General features: G+C 40.4%; 1 protein-coding gene across 1 annotated transcript; it reads left to right on the plus strand.

Moving 5' to 3' along the window:
• The first annotated feature begins 5,179 nt into the window (after positions 1-5,179).
• Positions 5,180-8,895, plus strand: LOC115258770 (uncharacterized). The gene is made up of 5 exons (XM_062848084.1): positions 5,180-5,228; positions 5,284-5,835; positions 6,603-6,722; positions 7,368-7,675; positions 8,080-8,895. Exons 1-5 carry the CDS (start codon positions 5,180-5,182, stop codon positions 8,554-8,556), a joined length of 1,506 nt encoding a protein of 501 aa, XP_062704068.1. The 3' UTR covers positions 8,557-8,895.
• The last annotated feature ends 8,391 nt before the right edge of the window (positions 8,896-17,286 follow it).

Here is a 17,286-nt window from a genome sequence, read left to right on the forward strand (position 1 = left end):
ATCCTTGTTTGGGACCTTGGCAGCAGCAGCATGCAGAGAGTGTTTCGGGTTCCCAGGATCTCTTCCAGCAATCACACATTAACAAACACTCGCGGTTTGGGTTAAAACAACGGACTACACAACAATTTACATTTATTTAGAACTTAACGCTAACAAGATTTGTTCTTAAAGCTAACACTTCGCGGACGAAGCCCTGTCCACGTATATCGTCGGCCTGTCGAGATTGCACTGGCTATCTGCTTTACAGATGATGATCTCCTATCTACAGATGCAATGTTCGATGTTTTCGTTCGGAATGTTCCATCGGTTTCGCGAGTGTCTCTTGACTTATCTCCTCTGAATATGTAGTAAACTCACCACTGCAGGACTATACGGGTGAAGTCATCAATATGAGTAGGTAGACTTTAAACGCCAGAGATAATCTCCGTAGATAATCGCTGCTTTCGACAATCCGGTTGAAATGTAGCTCCAGGGTTGTAACAAGAGGGACGAATGACCGAAAGGTTAAAGTCCCTCTAAAAATCAAATACACACTCCAGGGTTGTAGTGTTGGAGGGGTTTAGGGTAACTCTCAAACACCCTCACCCACCCAGAAATTAGTTTCATTTCTGTAATAGATAAAAACAATCCTCTTCGAAAGGAAATGGAAAGGAAGGGATTCAGATTTGCTCCGTCGACTGTTGAGCATGACAGCTCTTTCAGGACTGGTAGGAAACACAATTTCTCGACAGCTCTTTTCTATTCCCCTGATCCAGTTTCAGTGTTACGACACGGACAACCCCATCGGTACCTGGATGTAGTTCACAAATTCTGCCCATCTTCCATTTCATCGGTGGTGTATTCTCGTCACGAATAACCACCAACCTGCCTTCTTCGACCTTGACTGGGCACTTCCACCGCTTAGTTCTTCCTTGAAGTTGACACAAGTATTCCAAACTCAAACGCTTCCAAAAATCCTGCAATGCTCTTTGTACCAACTGGAGACGGTCTAATCGGTTCAATTGAACTGCTTCCAAATTTTGTTCCGGTTGTGCTTGAAGTGAAGTGCCAATCAAAAAATGAGCACGAGTCAAGGGCTCCAAATCATTTGGGTCGTCAGACATAGGTGTAAGGGGTCGAGAGTTTAGACATTTTTTATTATTATTATTATCACTTTATAATTGAGATTTTCAGCCCTAGGCTGGTTCATCTCTCGAGTTTAGACATCATTCTACTTGAACTAACTGCGTGTTCAATTCCTCCTAAAGGAGAAGTTTCTCCCATGACCTTGAGGAGATGGTTTTTTGCTGAACGTACAGCCACCTTCCATAAACCACCAAAATGGGGGGAGCCAGGCGGGCTGAAGTGCCATCGAATTCCCTCCTCATTGCATACCTTAACAACCTTTTCATGGTGAGCAGAAGTTTTCAATAACTGTAGCAAATCTCTCATTGTATTCCTAGCATCGACGAAATTTGTTCCGTTGTCGGAGAAGATGTCTTGACATTTCCCTCTTTTGGCGACGAAACGGCGAAGGGCTTGCAGGAAGCGATCGGTAGTTAAATTTGACACCAGCTCTAAATGGACCGCCTTGGTGCAGAGATAGGCTGACCATCCGTCCCGTATTTAACGGGACAGCAAAATTTTCAAACGCTCGTCTCTGGAGCATAGTTGACGTTTTTAACTTAATTATTCGTTCTTTCTAGCTGAAATAGCATTATTTACATCATGCAGTTCTGTTTTTGGACATTGATTTTCTTTTTGTTGAGTTTCTGGAATGTGTCCCGTATTTAAACGGGACAAATCTGGTCAGCCTATGCAGAGACAAACGAAGATCGCTACGTATACCTTAACTGTCGGCTTACGCGGCGCTGGTCTGATGTACAAAGGTCCAAAATAGTTCACGCCGGTCTGTGAGAATGGTCTTGATGGCGAAATACGCGGTTTTGGCAGATCTCCCATAAATTGTTGAATCGGAAAAGGTTTCGATCGAAAACACTTCATGCATTGATGAACAACATGTCGACCCAGGTTTCGTCCACCTAAAGACCAGAATTTCAATCGAACAGATCCGAGCAGTAGTTGGGGCCCAGCATGCAGAAGTTTCAAGTGGAAATGAATAAGAACCATTCGGGTGAATGCATGTCGTGCAGGAAGGAGCATTGGATGCTTGGCATCATATACGAGTCCACAGAATGTTCGAGCCGCCCGCCGACTCTGATAACGTTGTCTTCAGAGATATATGGATGGAACCACCGTAGTTGAGAACTGCGTGGAACCGTTTCGCTATTTGCCAATGCCTTTCACTCATCAGCAAAAACTTCTCTTTGTACACGTCGAACCAGGGTCGATTCCGCCTGCTTGAGTTCTTCATTCAATAATGGGTCCTTGGCAGCAACACCATCTCGCATGTCCTTTCTTAGAATCAGCATTAACCGCAACCAATACGCAGCTTTCCGGATCAGATCAGAATAGGACGAAAACTTTCCCAAATACCATTCGTTGAATTCAGCGTCTCACGAAACCGTACACGCCACCATACCCGATCAGAAAGGCATAACAAAATTATAACCGATTGAGTTATTTATTTCAAAAAATTTTCATAACAGAATGAGTTATAAAATTCGCCGGTTAGGTGTTAAAATAACAAAAATTATTACAAAAATTGCTCTAGCCATAACATAATTATAACAGGTCTTGATACAATTTTAACAAATTTATAACAACGTGAGATATAATAAATCTTGGAATGATCGAAAAATTATAACACATGTTGTTATAAATTAGATATAAATATATTGGGTAAAAATTGAGTTGGGTAAATTTTAACTCATTTTTTGGTTAATTTTTATTAAGAGTGTTATTTATTTTTAGCGAAAAGTTTTTTGTATAAAAAACTTGCCCCCAGTGTCTTTAAAACTCGTTTTACAATCAATAATAATGATTCCTATTTTGTTCAGTGTCTCTGAGTTTTGCTCTTTAAGAAATTCATTTTTTAATTCATCTTTTCAAAATGAACAAACTCATAATCGTTTTTCAAAACAACAACAACATTTTGCTGTCAAGCAAAAACAAATTCATCGATGTTTGTTTACAGTCTTTTGTCATTCTCAGAATTTCAATGTATAATGAATATCAAAATCTAAAAAATCAGTTTCACTGCCCGCATAGAGAATTACAATTTGTCTTGAACTCCATACAATAAATTTCTTCTTTCTGATAGGGTAAGTCTATGACAAATTGTTGTTTTAGTTTCAAATGACATGAAACTCAAAGCATTGGATTGTATAGAATGCTTCATGTGATCCATGATAAGTGGTAACAATGTAATGTAATGTACACTCATTGTTGAAGGGTAGAAAGATGAAAGCTTGTAAGCAACGGTAGCAATATAATTCCACATTATGCCAAATTGTTAGTGCTTGTTTTGGATTACACACTTACATACGTGAATTTCACTATATGCTACTGATGTTCAACAATTTGGCAAGTAGTTGCATGCATCAGTATGTGTGAACGAATGGGATCCGATGAAGTGCTTGCTCTCATGAAAATTTTCACAAAAAAAAAAACAAATCGAGTAGCGTCGGACGCGGACCGGCCGGATCCAATCCACAATTTTGTAAGTGCCCGGTTGCAAAAATATATATTTTCCTCGATATTTTCTTTCATCGATCGAGATCTGCCTATTCTTATCGTACCATTAGCGGTAAGTATTTTGATCGGCGTGGCTTACGCAGATTCAATTCAAACAAAAATAAATTGTTCTTCCTTTCAGTCGAAAACGTTATCCATCCGGAAAATCGTCGGCGGCTTCAGCCGCATCGGCAGCCAGTAGTCGACCACGGTAGGCGACAGTGCGTCGGAGGCAAACAGCACCCTTATTACCAGTCCCCTTTCCCTACCGAATGTGCTCCTCTTCTGTCAGCTATCGATGTGGAATCCCGTGCCGGATGTGACGGTAAAAGATAGTGCTGACCAAGTTGGAGGAGTTACTCAGGAAACCGTTCTCCGTGAATGCACGGGGTGGCGTACCTTTTGCTGTATATGAAAGCTCGTATGAAAGTTGAGCCGACGACGTGAAAATCTGACTGCTGACCATGGCCAATCCTGGAGTGTACGACGACCAGAAGGCCAACACAACAAGCACTGTTGGAAGGAGCTCATCACGAGAAATGCTTTTGAGTTGGACAAGGTTAGCTTTATCGGTCCGATAGTGTTTCTTGCCAGACGGTAGAACACGATTACCAGGGAGCTGATTCAAACTTAATTGCTGATTTGATGGTAATGCCGCGAGGAATGGAAATTCGGTGCTTGGAAAAAGGGGACCCGTTTATGCTGAAAATCCTGGAATTGTGGAATGTTCAAGGACGTTTTGGTGTTAATAATTGCGGAGAAAAAAATAATTTTGAATATGAATTTGATCCTAGTTATTTTAATTAAAAGTTTTAGGTATATAATTCATGCTTTTCTTTTAATTAAGGTAATAAGAGCTGCAATGCAAGATTATATACTGTGTATACAAAGTAAGCATTAGTCTGTATTTACAATAGTATGCGATTTTTTAATTACTCAACTCAAAGAATCACATTCAAGTCAAGATTCAAGTAATAAATCTAAGATGTTAGGATAATTTAGAGCAATGCTTACTTTGTGTACTCAGTATATATACTTGCATTATTGCTTGAGCTGCTTGATTATTTATTACAAAAAAGATACATACACAATACAGTATGCTGTCGAATCAAACATACAGCACAATAAACAAACATTATCGTTAAATGTTACAATTTTCCTTCACATGCGGTTCAACAGTTTTGCAACAATATGACTTAAAATTGTCGTTGCAAAAAATGCACAATATGGCTACAACTAGGCTTATTGTATTGTGAAAATTTTGTTCGGGAAAAAAGCCGATTTTTTATGGTAACCTAACTTAACAGCCTATTCGCCATATTGTGAAATGACCCATTACAATTTGCCAAGTGGTATACTACATTATACAGACACTACCATTTGAAGTGATGGGGGATATCATATCATATTGTTCAGGAGTGGTCGCAAGTGGTTGTGGACAGCATGCGATATAGTACGCTTTTTGTTCACAACTATGCGGGTGCCTCCGACTGAATATTTTCGCGTGTTTTGTTTTTCGTATGCACGAAGTCCAAATCGATTTTTAACTAAAACGCATCCAAAAATGGATCCTCAGGAAGGACCCTCTTCCGGAAAAAGGAAGCGTAGTGAAGGTTTGTTTGAATTTACGTTGAGGTCAAACATTTAGCTAAACGCAAAACATTTTAGGAAAGCGAACGCTACAGCAAATTGCTTCGGAGTTCATTTTCATGGATGGTGCCGCCGCACATTGCCGGATTGAACCTGCGTCCAAATGCCACTACGTTCAGGCTACGCGCGACATTGGGAACTACATCCGTCACTTCCGGTTGAAGCACCCCGAAGCCGCAAATAACGCAGGATTATTTAAAGAGGGGGAAGCTCCCGAAAGAAAACCTCGTGTAATCCCAAAATCACCGATTGCCATAGATGGTCGCTTGGTACTCGAAGCCGTTCTGAAGCTGGTGGCGTATCATAACCTCCCATTGGCTTGCGTTGAATGGGAAGGGTTCAAACTATTACTCGATCCCCTTGCAGCTGCCCTCGCCATCTCCCTAAGTCGCAACGGCTTAAAGACACACCTTAAGTCGACATCAGATCGTATCCGCGAAGCCATAGCGAACGAAATGCGGTATAAACTAATATCGGTCAAAATAGATTCCGCGTCAAGATTGAACCGTCATGTTCTCGGCATAAACGTTCAATACGCTTTGAACGGAAAAGTGGTTATTCGTACCATCGGTAAGTATCTTCTGAATACCGTTGTCCTCTTTGAACACCCCCGGATTCCTTTTTTTAACTCCATAAAGCAACTCTGACATTCATGTTTAAACCTCACTACTCCTCTTATCCTTTTGGAGCCGAACTGTTTCACCACAGCTACCGCAGCATCATCGCTCGCCTTGAACTCGTTTGATATGCTCGCCTTCATCGACGGGGTCATATTCACCCCTTCGGCTCCAAAGGGTTATACCCCCAACTATAAAACTTCACTGATATCCTGTTCAACCAAACCCCCCCCCCCCCCCCTGGGACTCTTTTAAGTTTAAAAATATCATTCAAACCAGTGTCATGCAACCATTTCAATCGGTGGAAAGTCCCTTGAACTGTCTATGATCTCACATGGGCTTCTTTAATCCACATAGGATCACCAACTCCTACCAAGACTCATACAGTTTCCTTTTACACTTGAGCTTCCCTAAATTTTCATAAATATCTCTGAATCACAACACCCTACCATCTCCTTGTAACTGTCAGTCACTTTAAACTGTTTTTCAACGTCCAAATCCGTCATAAATCCTTTTTAACCCTTTGGAGCCGGATTTTTTGCCTTCGCTGCCGCTCTCTCGCTGGCCTCGAACACGTTTCCTATGCTCGGTTTCATCGCCGGGGTCATATTGATCCCTTCGGCTCCAAAGGGTCAAATTACTCTTTCTTTCTCTAAAACCAGCCATAATCCTCCCTCCCGCGAGTGTTATGCATCTAACAAATACTTTACAAAAATGCAGGAATGATCGAGATAAAGGAACGCCAGACAGCAGGGTTTCTCAAGGCAAAGATATTGGAAGTTCTGGGATCATACGACGTATCCATTGAACAATTTTTTTCAATAACTGTGGACAACGGGGCAAATATGCTGGCGGCTGTAAAACAGCTCAAGATGGTTCTAGACCAAACGATGCTTCAGCAGTACGAGGAACTTTATACAGACCCCACCGAAGATGACGACAACCACAGCCAAATGGTTATAGATGCCCTGTCCGCAGAGTTTCAAGAACAGCTGAATTTGATCAGATGCTCCGCCCACACACTCCAACTGGCTGTCTTGGATGTGATTAATAAATCTGATGACAGTGTCAAGGAGATAACAGCTATTGCGAAAAAATGTAGAGGCATCAAATATAAGACCCACTTCGACTGCCATAACGCAAGTGTTCCTCCGGTTTTTAACCAGACAAGATGGGGCGGCATTTACGATCTGATCCACAGCTTCCACGTCCAAAGAGATTTCTTTGAGAAGTTGGCTGAGGACTTTCCTGAACTAGGTAAGTTATCATTTTTCAACTTCACCTCGACGTAATCGAGCATCATTCTCATGATTGATAATACATATGTATTTGCATCAAACATTACGAAAGTGAACGATGGAGCGTACAGTGTGACGTCTATTTATCTGTGGTTCACATTTGCAAATAAGGTCAATTATTCGGTTGTTAGTAAATTTCAATAAAATTCATTAATGATTAAAATTTATCAAACATATTTCACAGGGCTGACAAACGATAACTGGATCTTCATTGAACATTATGTACAAGCCTTCAAGCCATTGTACGTATGCACGAAAAAGCTTCAGGAAAAACACGTTTCTTTACCCGATTTCTACCTGTACTGGCTTAAGGCTATAAGCGAATTGAGTAATTTCCCATCGAATCCCTTTGCGCCACAACTGATCAAGTCCCTAACACGACGCCTGGAGGCACTTAAAACATCTCGTGCATTTCAAATGGCTCTGTATCTCGACCCACGGTTCAACTTTCTGAATTCTAAATTCTTCAAAGTCGAAGAAAAACTTGCGATACAGGTAATTGTATAGATGTAGTAGCAATTTCCATCTTAAGCACATTACTCCAATTTTCATCAGAGGTGTTTAGCACTTTGATTTTGCTTATAACCTAGGGAGCATCCATTAATGACGTAGTTTTTTTCGGTTGATTTTTGTCACAAGCCCCCCTCTAACCTCGTAGCCTATTTTCCTATACCTAGTACATGATTTGTAGCAAGATCAAAGACTCACTCTCTCATACGTCTTTTATGAATGATCCCTTTTTTATTTTTGTTAGTGAGCAGGAAAAAATCTTCTGTTTTCTTTAATGAATATAGGGGCATTGTATTGCGTAGGGTACTCAGTGAGTACTACTCAACTCATACCATATTGCATGTTTTAAAATACGTAGAATACATATTCGCTTTATTTTCATTGAACAGGGATACATCATTGATACCTATGAGCGGATTCAAAAGTTGAAGCCCATGAATGGAACTGACGATGCCGAGCAAAGCGGAACCTCTCAGCACAGTCAGTTTGACGATTTCCTCACTGAAATGCTTGGAGGTTCGTTGGACGACTCCACCACCAGCGACACAACCACGTTCATTCAGCAAGTAAAAGCTCTTGATGGGGAACCTCGCCAGGGATTCAGCCACAATGTTTGGGAGTACTGGATGCGACGTCAGAAGACCCATCCTGAGTTGTTTGCAGTGGCAATGGTCGTTTTGGCTGCTCCTTCCAATCAGGTCTCCGTGGAGCGTGCATTTTCTGGCCTGGCGTTGGTACTCTCACCTCATCGAGCGGGCCTTGGATCGGAGGTATTAGAAGATATTCTGCTGATCAAATTGAATCGCGACATATTCGAGCAAATTATGCCATCGTATGAGTGGAAGGAATTTACCAGCGCGTCGTAGCGGTGCCTGTCCACATCGGCGGAACAGATTGTCGAAGATGTTTAGAAACTGCCTTTGAAAGAACATAACATCATTACAAGTCCGTCATGCGTTGTTGTATGATAAATACTCACCGTTAACTCAGAAGATGTAATCCATTTGATAACCGTTAAGAATAAAGCTCTTCACCGCCTGTGTTTTTGTTTATTATGTAATTATGTGTACTGTCCTTCGGAGTGTCATTGGACCAAGGCGAGGTGACGTTGGGCTACTCTTCCACACATTTAGAATACGTCGGAAATGCATATTGTGTGCTAAACTACTAGAGTACATAATTCTAAGATAATTTGCACCCATCGTCGAATTGAATCCGTGGGATCTATGGACCAATGTGACCGTCTAAGCCCAATGTCACCCCGAACGACGGTATCTCTACGATGTGCATATGAGCAACCCTTTCGTGCCATTAAAATTTTCACAAAAAAAAAAATAAATAATAATTTTATTTAATAAAAACGAGTTCAAGTTTGGAAAAGTTTATTCACAAGGCCGTTTACAATTATTGATTAATCTGTTTCATGAATTATTGAAATTCAGCCAAATAAATGACTAAAAAATGATTCTGTGCAACATCCCGGCAAGGAAAAAAATGATTTGGTTCTGTTACTGCTTGACTGACATATGTACTAAATATCACATATATTTTATCTAACCTTTTAAATAAATACATTCTTTTATTCAAATTGTATATACACATTTCAAAATCTACTTCTACTTCTTATACTTCATTGGATAATGGGCAGGAAAGAGTTAATTTCTAGTCAGCTGGAAAGGCCGATGAGCCATTTTTCGAAGTGACAAAAATGTTGATGATGATATTGATTCACGGGTTATTGGACGCTACCTCCTGTCAAAATTCATTCATAAAACCGAGTCGTAAAATGGACTATTATGCATGTATGGTTTGCTAAACGCGAATATCAATATCATCAATGTTGTAATATAATAATGATAATGAAATGATAAATCATTTGAGTGGTGTGCTGCTCGTGGACGCATAAATGTCCCATGTGCAAAACCAGACAATCGAGAAAATCACGTCCAAAGCTAGCAAAAGTAAATTGTCTGATCTATAAAGTATAAGTGCCGAATCGTTTTCTAACATTAACCGATTTTGAATTTGAGCACTAATTTTTGTTTCATAGCGATTTTAAAGTTCCATAGGATCTCCAATGAAACGTGACGCTTATGCGTCCACTTTTTAGAATGTGACAAACCGGCGTTTCATTTTTTCAACAATTTTCGGAACAAACTACCTATTTTTATTTCCCTATATGATAGTACACCATGATACATGGTCATGCACTCAGCGAAAAAAACTAGCGAAATTCATCGAAATACCTTATGAAAATTTGCTATAACTAATTCTTATGGATGGCATAAGAATACCTCATGAAAATTGATCGTGCTTGCTATGACAAATTTCATAAGATAGACTTATGAAAAGAACAAAAAAATCTCAAAATGAAGCAGACTGGATTCGATCCATGAACGTCGGCATCACCGAGCCCGTGTTTTATCCACACGGCTACCGACGCTTGAGAATAGTATGTTGCTAAACATGAATAAAAGCCAAGCTGTGAAACGATTTTACGTCATAGAGTGACCTTATGAAATTCACCCGAATCATTATGAATGATTTAAAGGCCATTTCATAAGTTGGGCCTTATGAAAATCTTAAGGTTATTTGGCTGAGTGTGGGCTGCAAAATCTCAATATTGCCAAAAATGCACATGGGACAATTATGCTTCCACCGGCAGTGTGCAGGTGGTATTACGCTTGAGCTAGTGTGTTGAGATCGACAGTGCATGCACGGAAAATCCAAACTACCTAATATTTGGGTCGATTTTACTCAAAATTGAGTATATCGAATAAACTCGTTACCCGCAATTAGGTTGTTTTCCCTCTCTGGCTCACCGATGTTGTCAAAAACAAACAAAGATGCATCTACCCAAAGGGGATCCTTGACCCCAATAAGTCAAATGTCGGTTTACTCAAACTTTAGTTGAATGAGGGGGGGGGGGGTGTCTTGGGTTGAATTTACCTACTCTTGAGTATATTTTTTTAGCTGGGGGTAAAGGCAATCTACCTAGCGTGAGTTTAATCGATTTACTCAAATTTTGGCTTATTGGGCCGAACTATGGAATTGCGTCAAAAGAATTCAATTTTGGGTAGTTTGTCGGTTCCGTGTGGAATCATGCACCATTCAACAGTGACAAAGCCTTTTTAGTGTTCTATGAGCACTTACACAACTTGAAGAGCTTTCTCTTTCAGTGGCTATACTCTATACACAAGGAGTTAAAGAAAATTTCTATTATGTTCATTCATAGAGTTCGGTACCGTTTGAGCAGGTCCAACTTTTCGCTGTTCTCTGCCAGAGCTCAGTCAATTTTGAGCTGGTTGACCTGGTTTTTTGTACGTGGTAGAATACGAATAGTATATACTGTCCCTATTCGCATAACAGTCCCATGTTTACTGGATTTCCTATTCACATGGGACTGTTGTGCCAATGGGGGTAGTATAGTCATGTACCATAATTTAGTTGGTTCAAACTCGGCAGTTATAATGAAAAAGTGCCCAAAATAAGGCACCCTGTCTCAATGGTCTCGTATTGTGTAGTAAAAAAAAAGATCAACTTTTTTCGTAATACCCACAATATCATTCATGCTAATTACCTACTGGACCTTACTTAGTATTTTTTGTTCCGTAGTTCTATGCTATCTATCACGAGGGTTTTTGTCAGTCAAATTATCTGAAACCCATGACGAATAGAACAAAGTTGCTCTCCTATATGGAAATCTTCGTACACCTTCCGCATATGGTAAGAATTGGGGAAATTCATTTGTATTCTTAGATAGTAACAATTCCAAACAACACGTTTAGCTTTATTAATTCCAAACAAGGATAGCTCGAGTTTCGACAGCCTGTGTCGTTTGGTCTGCGCGACCGAATCATCCTATCGTCGATACCTCGGTCGATACCGTATACCAGTTGCACTATTAAATACCACTGTTTTGACTCGGTGCCATCGGAGATCCATCGATGGAAGAAGATACTTTATTGTCGTTGTTCCTTCGCTGCTGAAAGTAAATCCTATCGAGGTAGATTCTTTCCAATGGAAGAGGATGTTGATGGATGTAGTATTGCGGGCATTTCAGAATCGAAAGCAGCTGCCTGGGATCTTCTGAACGAGGTCATGATGGCCGGAATAAAACGAATTTTCTGGATGTGAACCAAAAGAAACCATTCCACAACATGAACCTGTGACTTTGAAGTGGAACGCCTCCAGAGGCCTCCTGACTATTTCCCTGTTAGATGACAATGTTGGTCATGGTGCCACTGATTTGAATACCACCGGTGCTGCGGTATTTAGTTTTGTGCGGAAATAATGTGAATCGAAGTAGAACGTAGAACGAGAAAAAGTCACAAAATTCACTGATCCTACTGAAGTTCAAAGTCAGTTCCTGCTACGAAAAATGATTTTTATAATGAATGTAATGTTTGTGTTTCTGACACTGAACACACACGGGTAGAAGATCAATATCTTGTGAATTCATTGAGAGTGAATACACCTTATAAATGAATGTAATGTTTTCCTGTCAATTTTCATCTTCATGCGTTATGAAGTACACTGAATGTAAATGCTTTCAAATTTCACTTTGAAGAAGTTCATTTTGCTGAATTTTTACGACACTGGATATAATTATATCAGGTTTTCGGATCAATTCTGTCAAATATATCTAAATATAACAAACGTTGATATATATATCAACCGTTGATATAATTTTGTTACATTTTTGTTATGCCTTTCTGATCGGGTAGCCCGTCGTCGCTCCTGATTCACCTCCTCCGGAACCAGCTCTGCTGTTGTATGCGGCCAGTATTTGCGATTCAGCTTTAACCATTCCTTCCCACCAGAAGAGGTTTTCAACAATATCTCCTGGAGAAATCCCTCTGGATATTAAATCGGCTGGGTTTTCCTTGCCTGAAACATGGCATTGGGAACATTCGGTGATACCCTGAATTTTTGCTACTCGGTTGGCCACGAAAGTATTCCAGTCCAGTCCAGTGACGATTGAATCCATCGCAAGTTGAGTGAACCCAGAAGAAGGCCTTAAGTGGGATTTTGACAGGTTCGCGAACCTTTTCATAAAGCTGTGCCGTTAAGAGCGCGCCGCTTAATTCCAGCCTCGGAATCGACTGCGTCTTCAAGGGTGCAACTTTCGATTTTGAAGACAGCAACCGAACCTTTATCCTTCCATATCCGTCTTGACTTCTAATGTAGACACACCCACCATACGCCTTCGTTGATGCATCGGAGAAACAATGGAATTCGATCTTCGTCACCATCGGAATGACCACACAACGATCGATACGAACATCGTTCAGCAGGAGAAGTTGGTCATAATAAAAGCCTTCCACATCTCACCCACCGTTGATGGTAAGGGCTGGTCCCAGCCAACGCCTGATCCTTTTCGTTCCTGAATTTCCACATATACTGCATGATTGTCTTTGTCGTGGTAATGACTGTACCCAGGAGTCCCAACGGATCAAAGAGAGTTGCAATCATCGATAAAACTTGCCGCTTGGATAGTTGTTGAAAAGATGGACACGATGGAAAATCGAAGTTAAACCGAAGTTGATCCGTGTTCGGCATCCACGTCAAACCAAGAGTTTTAACGGTCGAATCCGGATCCAAGTTGATGCCTTCCGATAAACGAATAGCCAAATTATCCTCTAAAATTCCTTCCAAAACCGCCCATTTCCTGAGTCTAAATCCTCCCTTCGTAGTCACTTCCTCCAGTTGTACATGAAGTTCGCAAGCTACTTGAACCGTATCAGCTCCCGTTATGACGTCATCCATATAGGCAAGCATGGGAAAACTCATTCGCTCACCCGAATGCCTGCGATGCAAAATAGCCAGAAGAACGCCAACAACCCAATACTGAGTGAGAGCATGGCGCATCATGAACGAACACAACACGAACAGGTCGCCACCGCTCCTGAGCCTAAGAAACCAAGGTTAATCCCGCAACAGTGAAGATCCTGCACACCGACAGACATCTGGACCATAGCTGCCGAAGATCGCGAAAGCCAAGGACGGCTTTCCAGTAGACGGGAAGTAGTCAGGAAATTCTGGTAGGTGGATTGGCCCATAAGAACGATTGGCGCGCAACACGGCGCACAGTGGGATCATTCTGAAAAAAGACGATCAAAACCTCTAAGAGCCGTTAGATGACATTTTAGCACATAGGTGTCTTTGGAAGATATGTTCAGAAAAATCTTCTCTATTTTTATGCATATTCACTGTATGGTAAAACTGTAGGGTGAACCCGAGCAAAAAATATGTTTTCAAAATATTTTTTTAAAGGGTAGATGTCTTCAGCAAAGTTATAGAACAAGTAATTTCAAGTAACTTTGCTGAAGACACCATATAGCTTGGACTTCATTTTTAGGGAGAAAATATGAAAGTTTAAAAACAACCTCAAAATCAGTTTTTTGAACTTTTCCATGATTATATCGTAAAATTTCAACGTGATATGTTCTACAAGTTTGTAGGTACTACTGGAATACACTATCTTGCTGAAGACACCAACTCTGTAAAATTGAAAATTGCTCCAGTAAACCATTTTTTTTTTTGAAAATTTTTCGCTATTTTCACCATTGAATATTTTTTGAATTGGCACTTTTTGGCAGCCGTGCTATCAAAATTTCAATACTTTATCATGTCCAAAATAGACCAAAAGTGACTTAACAATCGGGTCTGATAAGGAACTTTGATTTCTGATGCTATTTTAATAGTCATTTTTCAAAGAAAATATTCACAAATTTCATACAAATCATTGAATACAAACTGAGTGTAGAATTAGCATTTAAGTTAAAATACACAAAAATAAAAATTAAAAAAAAAAAGATTATACAAACTGAAAACTCACGAAAACTTTTCGACATTAATATTTGTTAATCAAAATAGTATTCTTGTTGAAATAGTCAACATTTCTAACACTGTGGTTGACTTTACATTGAATACCCGACAAAAAATATCGCTTTTTGAATTTTTAGATGAGTTAAAAACTCACCATTGAATATTTTTTGAGTAGGCACTTTTTGGCAGCCGTGCTGTCAAAATTTCTATGGTTCATTATGTCCAGAATAGACCAAAATTGACTTAACAATCGGGTCTGATAAGGCACTTTGATATCTGAAGCTATTTTAATAGTAATTTTCAAAGAAAATATTCACAAATCTCATACAACCTTTCGATATTATTTTTAGCTCATCCAAGTAGTAATTCTGAATAAAAAAAACAAGTTAAATAAATGTAGACTATTTCAACTGTTAGTGTCATTTATTTTGAACTACAAATTTTGAAAGAGGGAAAAGGCTCTTTGAGTGATTTCCTCATCTACGAAATCTTTCTCAAAAAGGCACAAAACCTTTTTATCTTTTCAAAAAATCGTTATAATATAAGCTTAAAACTAAAGGCTCCTCCGGAAGAGTATCCATAATCGAGCCATGATCTTGATGCGGATTTGTCAAGGGATGAACCAAGGTAATATGTCTACGACGAAGGAATTTTGAAAATCTTGGACAGGAATCGACCTAACGGACGCAGTTCTTGAAAACTGGAAAAAAATAAATTTTAAAAAGTATCAAACAGCATAACCAATTTCAATAAAATATATCGCGGCGGTATCATGGTGCACCAATCAGGTGTTAGGCATAGGAATGTACAAGGTGTGTACTAAACATTAATAAAAGCGAGCCAGCAGCGTGGCTCGGTCTTTTTTTCTGCTAGTGAGGTGTACAAGTAAGGTTATTAATCAATAGACACTTAATTTTGTATCGAAAGTTTGTTCTTTTTTTAAAAAAGTGATCTTGTGAGAAAAATCCCTTGACTCGGCAAAGACCCACGCGACAAAAAAGAGACTACGATAGGAAAACATGGAATTGCAAATCACAGGTTTCGCAGGATGTGACAGGATAATCTACGACGAATTACATCCCCGCAACTTCTACATCGTGGCGTTCCAGGAACTTTGTTGGACTGGACAGAAAGTGTGAAAAAGCGAGCATCAGCGGCTACCTTCTACCAAAGCTGTGGCACCACTAATGAACATGATTTATAGTGTTGGGCAAGATGTGACAACGTGCGAACGAGTGGCAGCCGATCAACGCAAGGATGTGCATGTTGAGAGTTAAGGGCCATTTCTTCAACTACTACCTTATCACACGCTATGTCTGAACCAGCAGATTATAGAATTGGTTTCTTTCCACAGAATATCAGAACTCATGGTATGTTATCATACGCAGAAACTTTTAAAATATTTCATCGGGGAAATTTTGATTTTTTCATCTTTTTAGCTGTTTTTCATACAAATTTGCATGAAATTATCGTTATCGGCCAATTTATCTCCCATACAAAATGTATGGAAAATTTTTCACCGATAGAATGTTTTGAAACCTTCTGCGTATGAAAGTATACCTTGAATACTATGTTTGGTGGAAAGAAACCTGATGCACTGCCCACACGAAGGGAGACATGATGACGAGAAAAAATCGTTCTACAGTTAGAGGAAACATACGATGGTTGGGCCACATGTTCGCCATCCGCCAGGTATTGCAGAAATGCCGCGAATACAACGTGCCCACACATCAGTTGTTCATCGATTTTAAAACAGCGTATGATACAATCGATCGAGACCAGCTAAGGCATGCACGAATAAGGATTCCCAGATAAACCAATAGGATTGGCCAATGGGCGACGATGGATCGAGTGATGTGCGTAGTTCGAGTATCAGGGGCACTCTCGAGTCCCTTCGAATACCGCAGAGGGTTACAGCAATGTGATGGTCTTTCGTGCTTGCTGTACAACATTACTTTAGAGGGTGTAATAAGGAGAGCGGGATAAACACGAGTGGAACGAAGTCCGTTCAGCTGCTTGGTTTCGCTGATGATATTGATATTATTGCTCGGAAATTTGAGACGATGGCGGAAACGTACATCCAAAAAATGAAGCCAGGCGAATCGGATTAGCCATTAATGCGTCGAAGACTAAGTACATGATGGCAATGGGCTCCAGGGAAGAATCACCGCGCCCGCCACCTCGAATTTGTAGTGATTGAATATGTGGTGATGAAATCGTGGCGGTTGAAGAATCCGTGTACTTGGGCTCACTGGTGACCGCCGACAAGGCCACCAACAGAGAAATTCAGAGACGCATTGTGGCAAGAAATCAAGCTTACTTTGGACTCCGTAGACTCTACGATCGAACAAAGTTCGCCATCACACGAAGTTAACTATCTACAAAACGCTGATTAGACTGGTAAACCTGTATGGGCACGAAACATGGACTCTACGTTTGGAGTTTTCGAACGGAAGATGCTGCGTACCATCTATGGCGGAGTGCAGATGGAAGACGGAAATTGGAGAAGGTGAATGAACCACGAGCTACATCAGCTGCTGAGAGAACCAACCATCGTTCACACCGCGAAAATCGGGAGGCTACGGTGGGCGGGTCACGGATAGCAACCCTACCAAATTGGTTTTCGAGAGTCATCCGACCGAGTAAAATGGAAACGTCTACTATGTATTGCAGAGGTCACTCAGGCCTTAGTCTGACCGGTAAGGTAAGTAAGTAAGGTACCGGCGACTGCCACAGTACAAGATAGAGCGACTGAAGCAATCGGA

Source organism: Aedes albopictus, chromosome 2, assembly GCF_035046485.1.
Source record: "Aedes albopictus strain Foshan chromosome 2, AalbF5, whole genome shotgun sequence".
In the NCBI taxonomy this organism is placed as follows: Eukaryota; Metazoa; Arthropoda; class Insecta; order Diptera; family Culicidae; genus Aedes; species Aedes albopictus.

What these genes read in the sequence shown, in the direction of transcription:
- LOC115258770 (XM_062848084.1), top strand. Translation starts at nt 5,180, where the DNA reads ATGGATCCTCAGGAAGGACCCTCTTCCGGAAAAAGGAAGCGTAGTGAA. An exon ending in AATAACTGTGGACAACGGGG is followed by an intron (nt 6,723 to 7,367) that starts CAAATATGCTGG and finishes ATTTCACAGGGC; the next exon opens with TGACAAACGATAACTGGATC. An exon ending in AAGAAAAACTTGCGATACAG is followed by an intron (nt 7,676 to 8,079) that starts GTAATTGTATAG and finishes TTCATTGAACAG; the next exon opens with GGATACATCATTGATACCTA.